This window comes from Jatropha curcas, chromosome 4, assembly GCF_041381405.1.
Source record: "Jatropha curcas cultivar XTBG-Jc1 chromosome 4, XTBG_Jcur_1.0, whole genome shotgun sequence".
NCBI lineage: Eukaryota > Viridiplantae > Streptophyta > Magnoliopsida > Malpighiales > Euphorbiaceae > Jatropha > Jatropha curcas.
In genome coordinates, this window is record NC_143154.1 from 22,831,402 (window position 1) to 22,851,076 (window position 19,675).

At 36.0% G+C, this 19,675-nt stretch overlaps 1 protein-coding gene, 1 long non-coding RNA gene, 1 other non-coding gene and 1 pseudogene across 3 annotated transcripts; 1 reads left to right on the plus strand and 3 right to left on the minus strand.

Annotated features, from left to right (window-relative positions):
* Positions 1–805: 805 nt before the first annotated feature.
* Positions 806–2,234, minus strand: LOC149497005 (uncharacterized). The gene is made up of 3 exons (XR_016320642.1): positions 1,604–2,234; positions 1,412–1,519; positions 806–1,300 (listed from the first exon to the last, which is right to left on the minus strand). It is a non-coding gene; the product is annotated as an uncharacterized LOC149497005 (long non-coding RNA).
* A 261-nt stretch (positions 2,235–2,495) lies between these two features.
* On the minus strand, positions 2,496–6,083 carry LOC149497006 (uncharacterized). Its single transcript, XM_089719990.1, has 4 exons — positions 6,079–6,083; positions 3,581–3,680; positions 2,887–3,504; positions 2,496–2,603 (listed from the first exon to the last, which is right to left on the minus strand). The coding sequence occupies exons 1-4, from the start codon at positions 6,081–6,083 to the stop codon at positions 2,496–2,498; spliced, it is 831 nt and encodes a 276-aa protein (XP_089576116.1).
* A 2,281-nt stretch (positions 6,084–8,364) lies between these two features.
* Positions 8,365–13,734, plus strand: LOC149497007 (uncharacterized; annotated as a pseudogene).
* On the minus strand, positions 8,923–9,029 carry LOC149497008 (small nucleolar RNA R71). Its single transcript, XR_016320724.1, has one exon. It is a non-coding gene; the product is annotated as a small nucleolar RNA R71 (small nucleolar RNA).
* Positions 13,735–19,675: the final 5,941 nt, after the last annotated feature.

A 19,675-nucleotide genomic window follows, 5' to 3' on the forward strand; every position in this document is an offset into this window, starting at 1 on the left:
AGCAGGTGTTACTAAGGCTAATAATCAAGACTGAGGAAATAGATCTTCCCATGCTTCATTCACCATACACCTACCTAGTTTTTCCTTAACACCACAGCCCCTTCCCTACGCCGTTTCCAAGTATACAATACCCCCAATAATGGCAGGTGTAACAAACCAATACCATCCACTATAAAAAACTCGGCAATTTGCGACCGATAAATCGATCGCAAAATAATTAAAATCGATCGCTAAATGATATTAGCGACCGATTGTAATCGATCGCAAAAGTGCTTGTCGCAAAATTTTTGGCGGCCGATATACCAGGCGGTCGCTAATTTGCGACCGAAAAATTGATCGCAAAATTATAAATATCGGTCGCTAATTTTCGTCTTGTCTTGTTTTTGAAAGTTTGTCGCAAATTGGTTGCAAAAGGTGTTGGTCGCAATTAGGAACGTGGGTAGCAAATGTTGAAAACGATTGGTCAGTGGTCAATCGCAATTTTAAATGTAACGGTTGCAATTTTGATTGTAATTCGATCGCAAATCTGTCGCAAAATATAATTACAGAAAAAAATTTTTAATAATATTAAAAACCATAATATTTTGCACCTGTAAATAAATAAATAAATAAATAAATATATATATATATATATATATATATATATATATATATATATATATATATATATATATATATATATATATCACAATCAGAATTCATCATCAAGATCACAACATAATAATATTAATATAAAAATGGAATTGTTAATGTAATGTACTATACAAAATATGAAAAAATCAGAAATAGCTAAAAGGTCCAAAATCAAATTTACGAGGTTGGTCGTCTGCACGATCCTATGTCGTAGCACCGGGAGGAGTATCTGCTGGATGTGTCGTAGTGTCGGCAAGAGTGACGAAGGTATCGTCTGCAGTATCGGGGCTGATGCAAAGCTGTAGAAACATCTCGATCTGTAGCAGGCGGAGGATCAGAGGAAGAAGTACCAGCACCATGTTGACTGGACATCCGCATGACATGCGCTCTAAGCTTTGTAAGCTGTCTCTCCTGCTCATCAACACGAGCCTGTAATGCAGTAATCTCCCCAGCGCTGTGGTCGGGGCTGTGGTCCTGAGTCAGCTGCAGAAGCATACGATGCTGAGCCGCAATAAAACTGTGATGCATGAGACCTGATGCCATATACTTTCCTCTTCTTTTCGCCCCCTACAACCTTCATATAAAGTGCTAACTCATCAATTCTTGACTCAGCTTCAGATTCAGCCTGAGAAGAAACAGCACGCTCGCGAGGTATACTGTAGTTCTCCTGAAAACAACAAATTAATTAATCAACGCAGTTGCAAGCTTTATTATATTGAACTTGTACACGTAAGAGACGACTAGAAGGTAAATGTAAATATTCTTCATTGTTACTTACATTGACGCCCATCGCATGTCTGTCGACAAACGTATTTCCATCGTGGGCCTTTGTGTGTGTGTAAGTAAACACCTCCATCGGTGTGGGCTCACGACCATATGTTTCAGCCTGTAATGTATTTTTATGCATGATATATTAATATGGTGTCATTTAATTAAACATCAATTTTGTAACTGTGACTAGTTGACTCACTAATAATCGAGATGTCTCTATAGCAGATATTGATCTGCCTGTGTGTCGAGAAGGTCCTGCTCCGTCACTGCCAGTCTTGCTGTGCCTGTTTTGTGCAAATATCTCACACTTTCTCTTGAATGCAGGATTCTCCTAAGCCTTCTGCCAGCTCTCCCATATCTCTTGAGACACGCACTACTGCTTCTTACTGCTTTTTCGCATCCTATAGGTGAAGTCAGCATATCGTAGAGCGCATAATTTCACCCAGGCCACTTTTAGCATAGTTGTAATAGCCTTTTCCCATACGAAATACTTCTGCAAAAATGAAAAATAAAATTTCAATAAAGAGAGGTAGCTTGATTAATTGTAAACATTGAATGAAGATATAAATTAAACCAAATCGTGCTTGAAACTCTTCCCAATAAAAGTCTCTCGCCTCTTGTGGTATGGCATCCCATGTGTATCCATCTTTATCGAGATGTAACTTAATTATCCTCATAATTTTCCTTGATGCTCGAGAGGATGGATATATGCCGAGGAAAAAAACATAAGTGAAATATAAGTAGATGAAATCATCAAAATCTGAACAAAACCAAGTACAAAGGAAAAAGTAAATAAGTACTTACTATCCTGCTACCAAACTGAGCTTGTTACGTGGCTCTGATGAAGCTACAAAAGAAGTGACAAATGCTATCAATACAGATAAATAATTAATATATAACTGAAATGACAGTAAATGACATTTATGATTACCTGGTGCAGTAGGTGACTGTGAAGTTGGTGAAGACTCTACTGGTCCAGTAAGTGGGGTAGAAGAGGAAGGAACAGAAGGAAGTGATGGCGGCACGGGAGGCTGAGTAGAGGATGAAGCCTCGGATATGCCTGAAGAAGAAGGAGGAGGGATAGTCCCTCCTCATCCTTGAGTACTGCGTCCTCGGCCACGACCTCCATGCAGACCACTACTAGACACGTCTGAATCAAACGCCCTACCTCTAGCCATCTCTACTACAGATAACAGAACCTACATATGTATGTATATAATTATATGAATTGTAGAACATGTGGTAAATATGTACAAAGAAAGTGAATAACATTAAAATTCTTCATTAATAATATTACATATACATCTATTAATTTATTATCCATAATACATGTGGTTCGAAGTATTAAGTGTCTTCATCATCATCTGCTTCCTCTTCTTCTTCTTCGTCTTCTTCTTCTTCGTCTTCTTGATATTCGTCTTCTGAGGTACCCATGATGATTTGATCTTCTTCCTCTTCATCATCTGATGCTCCTATTTCAACATAAGTTTCGCTTTCATTATCCAATCTATCCGTTAAATCTTCAACAACTTGCATCGGTTGCGTATCGACCACAACTTCTTGAAATGGCTCAGATACTGCGAGTGAAGCAGATTGTTTGGTTTCAACTGCATGAACAATTGATCTAGGCTTGATTTTACATACTGCCATCCAATTGCAACGATCTCGTTTCAATGATGGATATGGGACATAGTACACCTGTGCAGCTTGCATCGCCAACACAAAAGGTTTGTACTTTGTATATCTTCTTCTTTGATTAATATCCACAAGATTATACTTAGGATGAACCTTCATGCCAACATTTGGCGTAGGATTAATCCATTCACATTTGAATAAGATTGTGCACTTGATTGGTAGGGATGGATGTTCTAACTCCAAAGCCTCAACCAATTTGCCATAAAAATCATTTGACACATCACTGTAGTTTGATCCCTTTATGCAAACACCACTGTTCATTGTCTTTCTGCTTGTCCCATAACCCTCGGTGTGAAACTTGTAACCATTTACAAAGTAGCTAGAGTAGGCATTAGCAATCGGTAGAGGTCCCCTTGCTAGATCAGTAGTGAATCTATTATCAATATTGCTTCTCGAGCTTCGAGCCTATGGGAAATAGTAATGACACGAGTGAAATCTAAGAATGTACACATATATGTTGTGTAACAATAAAGTTACTTACATAACATTTGAAACATTCTGCAAATTCAAAGTCCAGTTTTGCATCAACTGCAGTATCAATCAAATAGGGATTTTGAAGCCGTAAAAGCTTGATATATTTCCTGTTTATGAATGAACAAAATTATCATAAATATTATTTAACTAAGCCCCAGATCGGGTTTACACTCTCTACAAGATTTATACTTACTGTACAAATGGTGTAATCTCTTTGCAATTCAACAAAATTTAAGTTTGAGCCACTAGTATTTCTGCATCAGTCAATCATCTTTTTTTTTTTATTTACCTATCGTACGCCCAGGATAGGTGAAAATTGTTAGATTTTCTTCTGACTCAGATTCTATTCGATCTCCTCCGTCATCATTATGTGGCACTCTTCGATGCTTGGTGTAAACATGTGGTTCGAAGTAGTGTGAGCAGAAGGTGGAAGCTTCTTCCACCAAATATGCATTGCAAATTGATCCCTCGACCTTTGCATTATTGCGCACATTCTTTTTAATTTTCTACAAGTGTTTGTAATTGTACCAAGCCAATATGTAAGTATGAGTTGAAATAAAATATGTAATGATTAGAATGGGATGTTAGTAATTCACCTCTCAAATGGATACATCCATCTATATTGTACCGGTTCTGATATACGACAATCATAGGGCAAATGAAAGAGCAGATGCTCTATAGAATCAAAGAAGCCGAGTGGAAAAATTCGCTCGAATTTGCATATCACTACTGGGATTTCTTGCACTAATTGGTTCATATCATCGCATCGGATAACAGTCATCGTCAATTTCTTGAAAAAGAGACTCAATTTTGTCATTGCTTCCCAAATTTTCTCTAGCAATAATTCCCGGAATGCCATAGGAATCAATCTTTGCATGAAAACATGACAGTCATTGCTTTTCATGCCAAACAATCTATATTTCCTCATGTCGACACATCTACCCATATTTGAACAGTATCCGTCTGGAAACCTTAATGATCGGACCCATTCGCATAATAATAGCCTTTGGGGTTTATCTAAAGAATAACATGCCTTTGGAAACTTACCAGTAAGTACAGATTGCTCGAGTTCTGGTCGACAACAAATTTCCTTTATGTCAGCTCTCGCTTTTGCATTATCCTTGGATTTTCCCTCAATGTTCATGACAGTGTTGAACAGATTTTCAAACACATTTTTTTCTATGTGCATCACATCAAGGTTATGACAGATAAGAAGTGAACTCCAGTATGGCAAATCCCAGAAGATGCTTCGCTTTTTCCATCTGCTATTCCTACCAATTCTACCATTTACCTCTTTTGCACCTAACTCTGTAACTTTCATAAGCCCCAGATCTTCAATTTCTTATAATATTTCAGCTCCAGACTTCAGAGGCAGAGGGGGATCAGCAATAGTCGTGTTCTTTGTAAATCATTGCCGATTTCTCCTCCAAGGGTGAGATTCTGCTAAGAATTTGCGATGACAATCGAACCAACATTGTTTACCTCCATTTTTAGTGTAAATGCATTAGCGTTTTCCATGCAATGAGGACAAGCCAATTTGCCTATCATACTCCACCTAGATAACATTCCAAATGCTGGAAAATCACCGATGGTCCAAAGCAAAGCAGCTCACATTATAAAATTCTGATTGGCCGAAATATCGAACGTTTCAACCCCATACTCCCATAAATAATTAAGTTCGACAATCAAAGGTTGCAAAAATATGTCAATTTTGTATTTCGGATTATTAGGGTCAGGTACAATAACACACAAAAACATGTATTCATCTTGCATACACATTGAGGGTGGGAGATTATATAGTGTGACAATGGCAGGACATGATGAATATTGTTGTCCTGATTGGCCAAACGGCTGAAACCCATCAGTACAAAGCCCCAATCTCACATTTCTCATATCAGCAGTAAACATAAGATGATTGTTATCAAAGTGTTTTCAGGCTTTAGAGTCTAATGGATGAGTCATTATACCATCTTCATATTCATGCAAAGCATGCCATCTCATATGTTCAGTTGTCGCCTTAGATGCATATAACCTTTGAAGGAGAGGAACAAGAGGGAAATAATACATCTTCTTAAAAAGCCTTCTCTCTTTGTACTCTACCAGTCCCTTGACCTCGCCGTTGATATCTTGGAAGATTACAAAACTTGCATTCTCTTAATTAGGAGTCAAGACCCCAATATATCATACAATTAGTTCGACAATAATCAATCTTTTCCACGGGTACTCCTAATCCCTAAACTAATTTTTTTGTCCGGTAAAAATATCAACCATCGAATGGACTTCAGACAATATTTCTTTTGCTAATTGTAAAAAATCATTGTAACACCTTTCTGAAAAATGGTGCTCCGTTTTCATGTGTAGTAATCGTGCCATAACAAATAGAACTGAATGATTCTTGCATCCAGGCCACAGTTCACTGTTAGCTGCACTTAGCATGTCAAACAATTGTTGTGCTACATAGTTTGGCAATTCCTCCCTATTATTCCAATGAAATTCTGCTCTAACCTCATCGATTACCATACTAAAATTGATAATGCTGACCTTCTGAAATTACAGGAATAGAGTGGCCTGACCTACTGGAAACTCGAGGTTCACCATGATGTATCCATTCTTAATAATTTTCCACGAACCCATTTTTGCATAAATGAAGTTTAATTGTATCGATATCTAAGAAGGCTCTATTTTCACTCTTCTTGTGATTACATGGACACCTCAACTTATTATCATCCATACAATTGGGATTACTAACTGCAAACTGTATAAACTATTCCAATCCTTGCAAGAATTCTTGTCTTAATATCCCACTGACTTCGTACCTCCAGTACATCCAATCTCGATTAGTCTGCATTTTTTACCTAACACTCTGTTTATAAAGGGCAAATTATATGTAATTACATTGGTCATAAAGCATCCTTAAAACATGCCAAAAGTAATGTAATTACATTTCTAACTTACTAAGGTTATTTCTATAATAAGGATAACTACATATATGTAAACTTGATAAGTGCATTATCAAGTGCTTTTATTGTCTATATTCGTATGCATTTTTGGGTTATTTATGTGCTTAATTCACTTTGTTAGACAATTTTTACCAATTAGACATTATTTTAGTTGCATTTGGAGTAATATGATTAAATTGGTAAAATTCCAGCATTTTTTTTATCTTGACCCTTGTTCGGTTTTCAGGGATATCTGGAGTTGTAGACCTTCAAATTGGATTCCGTTTGATGCACTGGAAAGATGAAATAAAGTTCTACAATTGTCAAAGTAGGAATCAGAAGCTAATTCAGGCTCAATATTGATCAAATTCAGCTCTGAAGTTTGAAGCTACGTGCTGTATAACTGAGCACAACCTGTTCTGTTGTGGACTTCATATATGGAGTTCCAAGTGTCCAAACTAACTCAGCCCAGGCCCATTGAATTCTTAGAAGACAGCCCTACAGTTGTTGTGAAGACAATTAAATGAAATGAAGTCGTTTTGGTCTTCAAAAACGTCATAGAAGATTGACGTTTTGAGCAGAATTGCTGCGTCAATCTGGTTTCGTTTTTTAGGTCATATTCTTGATATAGATGGCCGTTTTGGGCGAGCCTTAGCTCTTTAGAAAGCAGAGAGAGAGATTTACAAATGAATGGAAGGAGTCAGAGCCAGATTTGGAACAGAAGATGCTGAAAAACAGGGGAGAAATCAGAACAGCAAGTATTTTCTGTTTACTGCTTTTGAATTTCCCAATTGATTAGGGATTCTTTTTCCTTTTGGAGGTATTATATAAGGAGTGATTCTACAGCAGCTAGGAGGCACGTTTTTCTTCTCTTAGTTCATCTATTAATCTAGGTTTTTGTTCTTTATTCTTTATTTTGGTGATTTGAAGCCATGATTATGAGTGGCTAATTTCTTTACACCAATTCAAGGGATTTCTCATCCTTGCACTTTTGTGAGACTCTAGTTTTAAATGAGTAGTTTCTTCTTGAATATCTGTTGTTTCTTGTTCTTATTGAGTTGATTCTATTGAATTCTTTGCTGAAAAGGCCTATTAGTGAATTGTTTGGTAGGATTAAGTGCTATTTCAGATTTTATAATCCGTAATTGTTATGAAAGTTTGAATGTTAGTAGCAATTAGGTATTATTGATTATATTTCAGGTTTTCAGTAATAATCTATAGAGACAATAGGGTTGAATTAAATGGTTTATGCTTTATAAATTGTTGTTCAAATTTAACTACTGCCTAATTCTTAATGCTTTTATTAAATTGAAAGGGATTGCTTAATACCCGATCGTTTAATAATTAGAGTTAATGAGGGTGCTGGGCTCAAGTTAACGAAAGAGGGGAGTTTTGGGAATTTATCATGCTTTTTGGTAAATTTCAGTTAAGTATTCAAAAAGTAATTAAATCATAAGTTGTCTGTGATCAATTTTGCATTGGATTAGAAATCACCTTGAATTGGTTTTTCATCAATTTGCATTACTACTTTAGTTTAATTAATTAATTTTCTTTTTGAACTGTTAAGTTGAATTTTTCACAAACAAACCCCCCTTCTTTTTAAACACAAAAATTAAGATTTCAGTCTCTAAGGTTCGACCTGAATTCACCACTTCTACAGTTAAATTCAGTAATTTAAATTTGGTGGAATCGACAAACACCAAATTTTTGGCGCCGTTGCCGGGGACTGAAAGATTATTATATTTTGTGTTTTTATTTTGTTAAAATAGTTTTCTTACCTTTGTGTAGTGTTGTGGTTTCAGGTTTGTGGTAAAATTTGTAGAATTGAAGGAGAATTGAAGTCATTTGGTTTATGACAAGAAGTTCTCAATCTGGTGAAATTATTTTTGATCCTGAAGTAGAAAAAACAGCTAAACGTTTGAGAAAATTAGCTAAAAAAGCTAAACAAGCTAATTTGAGTCAAGTCTCATCTGAACGGACGATTACTGATAGTTCAAACAATTATCCGAGGGAATCAATTTCAGATTCAGAATCTGAAATTGATACCATGGCTACCAGAACCTTGAAAGAATTGGCTACACCTGACCTAAATCAGCAACCTTTGTGCATTCAATTTCCCACTTTAGATGTTGCTTTTGAATTAAAATCTGGTCTAATCCATTTGTTGCCTAAATTTCATGGACTTTCAGGTGAGGATCCGCATAAACATTTGAAGGAGTTCCATGTGGTGTGTTCTAGCATGAAGCCTCAAGGAGTTTCAGAAGAGCAAATTAAGCTTCGAGCTTTCCCTTTCTCATTGGCAGACAAAACTAAGGACTGGTTGTATTACCTTCCTTCTGGATCGATTAATTCATGGAATGAGATGAAGCGAATATTTTTAGAGAAGTATTTTCCTGCATCTCGGGCTGCCAACATAAGGAAAGACATTTGTGGCATTCGGCAATATAGTGAAGAGAGTTTATATGAGTATTGGGAGCGGTTTAAGAAACTTTGTGCAAGCTGTCCCCATCATCAAATTACTGAGCAGCTGTTGATCCAATATTTTTATGAGGGACTTATGCCGATGGATCGAAATATGATACATGCTGCTAGTGGAGGTGCTTTAGTTGACAAGACACCGGAAGATGCAAAAAGATTAATTGCTAACATGGCAGCAAATTCCCAGCAGTTTGGAATGAGAATGGATCACACGTCTAAGAAGGTTAATGAGGTAAGTACGTCTAATCTTGAGAAACAAATTTCAGATTTAACTTCTTTGGTTAGACAAATTGCTGTAGGAAATATGCAAGCTGTTAAAACATGTGGAATTTGCTTGGTTCCTGGTCATGCTACTGATATGTGTCCTACACTTCAAGAGGATGAACTAGTGCAGCAAGCCAATGCAGTAGGAAATTTTGGACAGCAACAACGCAGGTATGATCCCTATTCTAATTCTTACAATCCGGGATGGCGAGACCATCCGAATTTGAGTTATAGGAATCAGCCAATGCAAAATCGCTACCAGCAGCAAAGACCACAAGTGAATCAACCATCTTCTTCCTCTCAAAATCAAGGTATGTCACTTGATGATATTGTTAAAGCTTTGGCTACTAATACACAACAGTTTCAGCAGGAAACTAGGACTAGTATTCATAATATAGAGAAGCAGATTGGTCAGTTAGCTTCATCTGTGAGCAAACTTGAAGCTCAAAATTCTGGTAAGCTTCCATCGCAATCTGTGATTAATCCTAAAGAAAATGCTAGTGCTATACTTTTGCGAAGTGGGAGAGAAGTTAATAATCAGGTTGTAAAAGAGTCAACAAAGAAGCACAAGCAAGGTTCAAAGGATTCTGATATTCCTGAAGTTGAAGTAAATTCTAAACTTAATGATGCTAATAATTTTGTTGTTCCTCCTCCATTTCCTAGTAGGTTGGCCAAGACAAGGAAGGAAGAACAAGAGAAAGAGATTTTGGAGATGTTCAGGAAGGTAGAGGTTAAATACCGTTACTTGATGCAATCAAGCAAATTCCCAGGTATGCTAAATTCCTTAAGGAATTATGTACTATAAAGCGAAAGTTTAGAAATAATGAAAAAGTTACCGTTGGGGAAAATGTGTCGGCATTCATTCAAAGAAAATTACCTCCAAAGTGTAAGGATCCAGGTTCGTTTTCTATCCCATGTAGAATAGGTGATTCTAAAATTGAGAAAGCAATGGCAGATTTTGGAGCATCTATTAATGTCATGTCGCATTCTGTTTTTCAAACTTTGAATTTAAATGCTTTGAAGGAAACTGTTGTTATTATTCAATTGGCTGATCGTTCTAATGCGTACCCGATGGGTGTAGTTGAGGATGTTTTGGTGCAGGTTGGGCAATTAATTTTTCCAGCAGATTTTTATATTTTGGATATGGGGGAAAGTGTTTCCACATCAAATTCTGCATTGATTTTATTTGGTAGACCTTTCTTAAAAACTGCCAAGACTAAAATTGATGTGGATGCTGGCACTTTAACCATGGAATTTGATGAGGAAGTAGTTAAATTTAATATTTTTGATGCTATGAAACATCCTATTGATGAGCATTCTGTGTTTTCTCTTGATGTAATTGATTCATGTGTGCAGAATGTCGTTGAGTTGAGCAAGGAGGATGAGTTAGAAGTAGTGATTAGTCAAGGAATTTATGAAGAAAGTACAAACCAGCCCCTAAGTGCAGAAATTCAAGATGCAGTAATGGAATTGCAGTCATTACCATTAGTTCCAAAAAGGTACAAGCTTTCTAGGATTGATTTACCTAATCATATAAAATTTTTGCCTTCTATTATAGATGCACCAGTTCTTGAACTCAAACCATTACCGGAGCATTTGAAGTATATTTACTTGGGAGATAATGATACACTTCCAGTTATCATTTCAAGTAAGTTAACTAAGATTGAAGAAGAAAGGTTGACAAGAGTTCTAAGAATACATAAGGAAGCAATTGGATGGACATTGGCTGACATCAAAGGTATAAGCCCATCGGTGTGTATGCATAGGATTTTGTTAGAAGATAATGCTAAGCCAAGTAGAGAAGCTCAAAGGAGGCTGAACCCACTGATGATGGAAGTTGTGAAGAAGGAGATTTTAAAGCTATTAGATGCTGGGGTGATTTACCCAATTTCAGACAGTAAATGGGTAAGTCCAGTTCAAGTCGTGCCAAAGAAATCAGGAGTTACGGTTGTAGCAAACCAAGATAATGAGCTGGTTCCAACACGAATTCAGAGTGGATGGCGTATGTGCATAGACTACCGCAAGTTAAATTTTTCAACTAGAAAGGACCACTTCCCATTGCCATTCATTGATCAGATGCTTGAGCGGTTAGCAGGTAAGTTTTATTTCTGCTTTCTTGATGGTTTTTCGGGGTATAATCAAGTTGTGATAGCACCAGAGGATCAAGAGAAGACTACCTTCACTTGTCCTTTTGGAACTTTTGCATTTAGAAGAATGCCCTTTGGACTTTGTAATGCACCGGCAACATTTCAGAGATGTATGGTCAGCATATTCTCAGATTTTATTGATAATTGCATTGAAGTTTTCATGGATGATTTTACAGTGTATGGTGATTCATTTGATGCATGTTTACATAATTTAAATTATGTTCTTGAACGATGCATTGAGAAAAATTTGGTTTTGAATTATGAGAAGTGCCACTTTATGGTAGACCAAGGAATTGTTTTAGGGCATGTTGTTTCTAATAGAGGTATTGAGGTAGACAAGTCAAAGGTTGATTTAATTGTGAATTTACCATACCCCACAACTGTGAGGGAATTGCGTTCTTTCCTTGGTCATGCAGGTTTCTATCGAAGGTTTATTAAGAATTTTTCCAAGATAGCAGTACCTTTATCTAGACTATTGCAGCAGGATGTTAAATTTGAGTTTTGTGAAGAATGTAAGGAGGCTTTTAACAAGTTAAAGTCAGCACTGACGGCACCTCCTATTATTCAAGCTCCTAATTGGTCTGTACCATTTGAAATTATGTGCGATGCAAGTAATTATGCGATGGGGGCTATTTTAGGGCAGCGTGAGGAAAAGCTTTTTCATGTGATTTATTATGCATCCAGGACATTGAACTCTGCACAGCGCAATTACTCCACAACTGAAAAAGAGTTCTTAGCTATTGTTTTTGCTTTAGAGAAATTCCGGTCATACTTGCTTAATTCTAAAGTGATTGTTTTTTCTGATCATGCAGCTTTAAAGTTTCTCTTAGCAAAGAAGGAAGCAAAGCCAAGACTAATTAGATGGATTCTTCTTTTACAAGAATTTGATCTACAAATCAAGGATAAGAAAGGTGCTGAGAATTTGGTAGCTGATCATTTGAGCAGGTTGGTGACACAAGAGGATCCAATTCCTTTACAAGAATTATTTCCTGATGAGCAATTGTTTAAATTACAAGGTATGATCCCTTGGTATGCTGATTTGGTGAATTATTTGGTTACTAAGACTATGCCTTCTGATTTAAGTAGAGCTAAAAAAGAAAAATTGAAGAGTGAATCTAAGTATTATGTATGGGATGAACCATATTTGTGGAAATTTTGTTCTGATCAAATTATTAGGAGATGTATCCCTGATAATGAGATTGAATCAATTCTTGTTTTTTGTCATTCATTTGCATGTGGTGGTCATTTTGGACCTAAGAGAACAGGTAGAAAGATAGTGGATTGTGGTTTTTATTGGCCTACCATTTTTCGTGATGCATATATTTTCTGTAAAAATTGTGAACAGTGTCAAAGAACAGGAAGTATATCTCAAAGGAATGAGATGAGTCAGACCCCAATACTTGTATGTGAAATTTTTGATGTGTGGGGAATCGATTTTATGGGTCCATTTCCTTCTTCTTTTGGTTTTACTTATATATTACTTGCTGTTGATTATGTTTCCAAATGGGTGGAAGCTAAAGCCACTAGAACTGATGATTCTAAAGTTGTTGTAGATTTTGTCAAGTCACATATTTTCAGCAGGTTTGGAATTCCTAGAGCTTTGATCAGTGACAGAGGCACACATTTTTGCAATAGAGCTGTGGAGGCATTATTAAAGAAATATGGTGTTTTTCATAGAGTTTCTACAGCCTATCATCCTCAAACAAGTGGGCAAGCTGAGGTATCAAATAGAGAGGTGAAGTCTATCCTAGAGAAGATGGTGAAGCCAAATAGAAGGGATTGGAGCCTTAGACTTGATGATGCTTTGTGGGCTTACAGGACAGCCTATAAGACACCCATAGGTATGTCCCCTTACAGGTTGGTTTTTGGTAAGATGTGTCACCTTCGTGTTGAGATAGAACATAAGGCTTTTTGGGCTGTTAGAAATTGTAATTTTGAGTTAGATGCTGCTGGTGTGGAAAGAAAGTTACAATTGCAGGAGTTAGAGGAGATTCGTCTTGATGCTTATGAAAATTCTAAAATTTATAAGGAAAAGACAAAAGCATTTCATGATAAACTAATTTTAAAAAAGGAATTTATGGTTGGGCAAAAAGTTTTATTGTATAATTCTAGATTAAAGTTAATGCCTGGTAAGTTGCGTTCTCGTTGGATTGGTCCGTTTATTGTTACTAATATGTTTTCTTATGGTGCTGTTGAGATTCAAAGTTTAGGAACTAAGAAGGTATTCAAAGTCAATGGCCATAGACTCAAGCCATTTTATGAAGGCTTCCAAGAGCATTCACTAGAAGAAATCAAATTGAGTGATCCAATTTATTTAGATTGAAGAAGATGATGTGACCATGTCGAGCTAACGACGATAAAAAAAGGCGCTTTTTGGGAGGCAACCCAGATTTTTGCTTTATTTTATTTATTTATTTATTTGCATTCACTTATTTGCTTGTTTGTCTGGCTTGTGTTTTGCATTTTATTCTATAGCAAGTACCCTTTACCAGACAACAGCTTGGCTTTTGGTTGCAATTTATTTGATGAGTAAATTTCAGCGAAACAAGGCAGTTTTTTTTTTATTATTACTCTTGAGACCTTCCTCTTGTGATTTAATTATGATTTGTCCACATTGAGGACAATGTGTAAAGTAAGTGTGGGGAAGTTAGGGTTTTATTTTTGATGATTTTTATGCTTCATGGTATAATAATGCTGCTGAATTTATGATGGCATATTGCTGAAATTTTGAGCTTTCTTTTGTTAAATAGCTATTGCCATACAACTTATTTTGCTCATTTGTTTCTGCTGCCATTTGATTATGATTGGTTGAGTTAGATGTCAGGCACTTATCCCATGAATTTTGAGTAAAATTTTTGTTTGATTAATGATTTGAGCTGATTTTTGGGATTACTCCAAGGGTTTATTGTGTCCTTTAAGTAAGACTTGAAACTCTAATTTTTACGAAAAACTAAAGTTGCAAAGAATTTTATTCTTGGGTTTGAACAGGCCTTTGAACTAGGTTGAAAAGCAATTTCAATTAGTCTAACTAAGTCACTTTGACTGTTTTTTACTCTTGTGCATTTTTGAATAATTTGTTAAATTTGTGACTCTTTTAGACCTAGAATTTGAGGCTTGAGTTTAATTTTTATTGTATGAGCTAAATTTTGACCGTTACTTCTAGAATTCTTGGTAGGATACCTAGGTACAAAGATGAGCCTTTTATGTGTATGTGTTTTTGAGTCAAGAGAAAAGTCGAAATGAGTCAACAAGTGTAAGACTTGTAGCAGTCGGATCGCTTCGCTGCCCAATAATGGGTAAAGAGCAGTGCTAGTAGCCACTTGAGCTCGTGACTTCATATACCCGTAAGCGGGTACCATTGGTGACAACTTAAGCACACGATAAATGCTCAAGCTTCTTGAATAAAAAAATAAAAAATAAAAAAAAAACAAAAAAAAAAAAAAAGAAGAAGGTATAAACAGTTTTCTTTTGTTTTTATTTAGTCTTTGCATGTATGGTCGCGATGAATTTTTGTACCTTGGTGAGTTACCAAGTAATTCTTTGAGGAACGGTTATCAACTTTTTGTTGCATGTGCTTAATTTTATATATTCAAGCCTTGGATTTTATGTTTAGGAGAGTCTAAATTCAACTTATTAGTCTTGCTTGCACTTCATTCAAACTTAGTCAATTTAACTTTGCTTAGTAATTGACTTTATTTTTCTGATTGTTCTCATAAGGATTGTTTAGGGTCGAGAAGAGTTCTTCCCTTTATGTTTGAGCTATGTTTTGTTGAGTTTTAAGTCATGCTTGAGGACAAGCATGGATTAAGTGTGGGGAAGTTTGATAAGTGCATTATCAAGTGCTTTTATTGTCTATATTCGTATGCATTTTTGGGTTATTTATGTGCTTAATTCACTTTGTTAGACAATTTTTACCAATTAGACATTATTTTAGTTGCATTTGGAGTAATATGATTAAATTGGTAAAATTCCAGCATTTTTTTTATCTTGACCCTTGTTCGGTTTTCAGGGATATCTGGAGTTGTAGACCTTCAAATTGGATTCCGTTTGATGAGCTGGAAAGATGAAATAAAGTTCTACAATTGTCAAAGTAGGAATCAGAAGCTAATTCAGGCTCAATATTGATCAAATTCAGCTCTGAAGTTTGAAGCTACGTGCTGTATAACTGAGCACAACCTGTTCTGTTGTGGACTTCATATATGGAGTTCCAAGTGTCCAAACTAACTCAGCCCAGGCCCATTGAATTCTTAGAAGACAGCCCTACAGTTGTTGTGAAGACAATTAAATGAAATGAAGTCGTTTTGGTCTTCAAAAACGTCATAGAAGATTGACGTTTTGAGCAGAATTGCTGCGTCAATCTGGTTTCGTTTTTTAGGTCATATTCTTGATATAGATGGCCGTTTTGGGCGAGCCTTAGCTCTTTAGAAAGCAGAGAGAGAGATTTACAAATGAATGGAAGGAGTCAGAGCCAGATTTGGAACAGAAGATGCTGAAAAACAGGGGAGAAATCAGAACAGCAAGTATTTTCTGTTTACTGCTTTTGAATTTCCCAATTGATTAGGGATTCTTTTTCCTTTTGGAGGTATTATATAAGGAGTGATTCTACAGCAGCTAGGAGGCACGTTTTTCTTCTCTTAGTTCATCTATTAATCTAGGTTTTTGTTCTTTATTCTTTATTTTGGTGATTTGAAGCCATGATTATGAGTAGCTAATTTCTTTACACCAATTCAAGGGATTTCTCATCCTTGCACTTTTGTGAGACTCTAGTTTTAAATGAGTAGTTTCTTCTTGAATATCTATTGTTTCTTGTTCTTATTGAGTTGATTCTATTGAATTCTTTGCTGAAAAGGCCTATTAGTGAATTGTTTGGTAGGATTAAGTGCTATTTCAGATTTTATAATCCGTAATTGTTATGAAAGTTTGAATGTTAGTAGCAATTAGGTATTATTGATTATATTTCAGGTTTTCAGTAATAATCTATAGAGACAATAGGGTTGAATTAAATGGTTTATGCTTTATAAATTGTTGTTCAAGTTTAACTACTGCCTAATTCTTAATGTTTTTATTAAATTGAAAGGGATTGCTTAATACCCGATCGTTTAATAATTAGAGTTAATGAGGGTGCTGGGCTCAAGTTAACGAAAGAGGGGAGTTTTGGGAATTTATCATGCTTTTTGGTAAATTTCAGTTAAGTATTCAAAAAGTAATTAAATCATAAGTTGTCTGTGATCAATTTTGCATTGGATTAGAAATCACCTTGAATTGGTTTTTCATCAATTTGCATTACTACTTTAGTTTAATTAATTAATTTTCTTTTTGAACTGTTAAGTTGAATTTTTCACAAACAAACCCCCCTTCTTTTTAAACACAAAAATTAAGATTTCAGTCTCTAAGGTTCGACCTGAATTCACCACTTCTACAGTTAAATTCAGTAATTTAAATTTGGTGGAATCGACAAACACCAAAACTCACTAATGTTATTATTTCTAACCAACGTTATATATATAAATAAACATATATAAACTTACTGTAATATCAGTAAGTGTATGATTCCTCATATTCAGTTTTTAAAAAATTTTGGCAGTACTTCGGCATAACATAATCAAATCTCAAGTCAAAACACACTAATATAAACACATTTATGTCATACCAATATTCTCCAAAGGCAAACTGGCCACTACTAGGACTCCAACTCAAATGAATCGTTCATTTCATAAAAAAAAAAAAAAAAAACAAAGAATAATAACAACAATAGTAACAAAGAAAACGCATTCTTAGTGACTACAATAATAACAAAGAAAACAAAAAAGCAAAAACAACATTTCATTAATAAAAAAAACAAAGAAAAATGAAATTGCAACAAAAAAAGTCCAGATATTCATTTCATTATTTTAACTACAATAATAATAATAATAATAATAATAATAATAATAATAATAACTAAAAAAGTAAAGAAAAAAAAGACAATAATAACTACAATAATAACAACCTTTCCTTAATTTTTTGTCATGCAACTACAGTAATAACTAAAAACAAACGAATCCACAAAAAAAAAAAAAAAAAAAAAAAACAGAAACAAAAACCAAAAAAAAAAGAGAGTAACACCTCGTACCTGACCAGTCGACTGAGAACGAAGAGGAGAACGGCTTCTCCGATGCTGCAACAGAATGGAGAAGGAGGCGGCTGGCGGCTGGAAACAGCACTGCAAGCGGCTGGAAACGCGGAGGAGGAGAAGGGAAGAAGAGAATGCGGTCGAGCAAGGCGACCGGGGCTTATAAAGCCTATTTTTTTTTGCAGAAAATCGATCGCAATTTTTATTCCTGCGATGTCATTTTGATGTCAGGCAAATTGCGACCGATTTATGACCAACATTATCGATTGCAAACTTTTCGGTCGCGAATCAGTCGTAAATTCTTACGAGCACGCAATTTTACGACGGAATTAGAGACGGTCACAAATTTGTCACAAATTCAGTCGCAAATTAGTCGCGATAGGGTCACAAAATGGATACCAAACTGGTAGGAATTATGAGCGCTAGAATTAGCAACAGATAAGACTTCGGTTGCAAGTCCGTCGCAAATTCTATCGTCGTTTGATCGCAAATTCGTCGATGTATATTCAATCTGCCAATCATCGCAATTGGTCGCAATATCATCGTAATTTTGTGACCGATTTACATCTGCCGCAAAAATTGATCACAAATTCGCATTTTTTTTTTTTTGTAGTGATCAATAGTTTCGCGAAAGCCATTTATCAGGTCCATAGACGGACCGGTACCTCCCCATTTATCATGCACTAATAATAAATTGTTAAAATCACCAATGATAGCCCACGGAAGAGAGTGTAACCGAGAGAGAGCTGTTAAAAATTTCCATGACTTCTTCTGCCGGCCAATCTCTAGAAACCCATAGAAGTCGATAAGCCTCAATGCACTACTAGAGGGCGGAGAAATAAGCATATCAATATGATTTTGAGAAAATTCAGTCACATGAATTAAGCTAGGATTATTCCAAAATATCGCCAAGCCCCCTGACCTACTAAGCCTATCAGCAAAAGCAACAATCAAACTGCAATTGTCATTTTAATCATCAATACGACAACTATGGACTAAAGTTTCTACTAAAAATATAATATAAGTCCCTACTTATAACAAGCTCACGAAGAGCATGAACTGCCTAGGGTTTGCCTAAGCCCCGACAGTTCCAACTAACACATATTATTGGGATCGGTGGGTCTGCAGAGCAGATCCCACCATTGAAGTAGAAAGCACTTAAACCAAAGAAGCAACATATTCTGAGTCTCTAAATGTAGAGATAGAAGAGATAATTTGTCCAACCCGATCTTGTTTTTTGGTTTCATCCAACTGCAGTTCCCCATTTTCACGAGCTTCTATTAATTTTTCATCACCAATCTTCTCATGAGTGGTAACATCCATTAGAACAACTTGCTTATTTTGTAAGTCCTTCATTCCTCTTCTGTTAGAAGAATCCTGCTGAGGAACAGAAGAATTCAATGATGCAAGCATAGGAGATAACATGGACCCTGTCTTAGTCCTTAGAAATCGATCACCGAAATTGTTACCCGCCCTATTAGTGGCCCTTAACCAAGCACCCTGCGCTTAGTGAATTCCCTATTCGGATTAGCAAAGAGCAATTCACAAAAAGAGTCTGTGTGACTTAGACATCCACAAATAAAATAGAAGTTAGGGAGCTTCTCATATTTAAAAGTCATAGTAACAACTCTCCCACCGTAAGGCGAATCTTTTCTAATGTTTTAATGGGTGCCTCACATTTGCAGAACACCGAAATCGCATATAGGATCTCCAAAAACTAGATATTATATTAGCGTCATATTCCCTAAATTGTCCAATAAAGTTGCCCAACTGAGTTGCAACCGATTCAGATAACAGTCCTACCAAAGTATCGTGAACCTGTGTCCATAAGCCACTGAATGAAACTCAACTAAGGAAGGATCCTTACCCTTTTGAAGTGGATGGAGTAACAGCATATTGTTGTTGAACTACCATAGTCCTCAGTCTCTAACTCGTCAAAAGTCCAAGACACAGAAAATTGAACAAAAAATATGCGCCCTAAATCCTCAATGCATATTACCCGACCAGGCCGTCGGAGGGTAGCCATGGTATTCCTCATTGCTGGGAAATTAATATTGCGACCCGTAAGGAATCGCCCAACCATGCAAAAGTCCGACTCCATCGAGATAACTAGGGTTAGAGACTGTAGGATCGGCATCTCGTCATCGTCCATAGCATGCCAG

Coding starts and splice junctions, on each gene's coding strand:
- LOC149497006 (XM_089719990.1), bottom strand. Junction 3,505..3,580: donor CAGAATGTTTCAAATGTTAT/GTAAGTAACTTT, acceptor TATTTCCCATAG/GCTCGAAGCTCGAGAAGCAA. Junction 2,604..2,886: donor ATAATGAAAGCGAAACTTAT/GTTGAAATAGGA, acceptor ATACATATGTAG/GTTCTGTTATCTGTAGTAGA.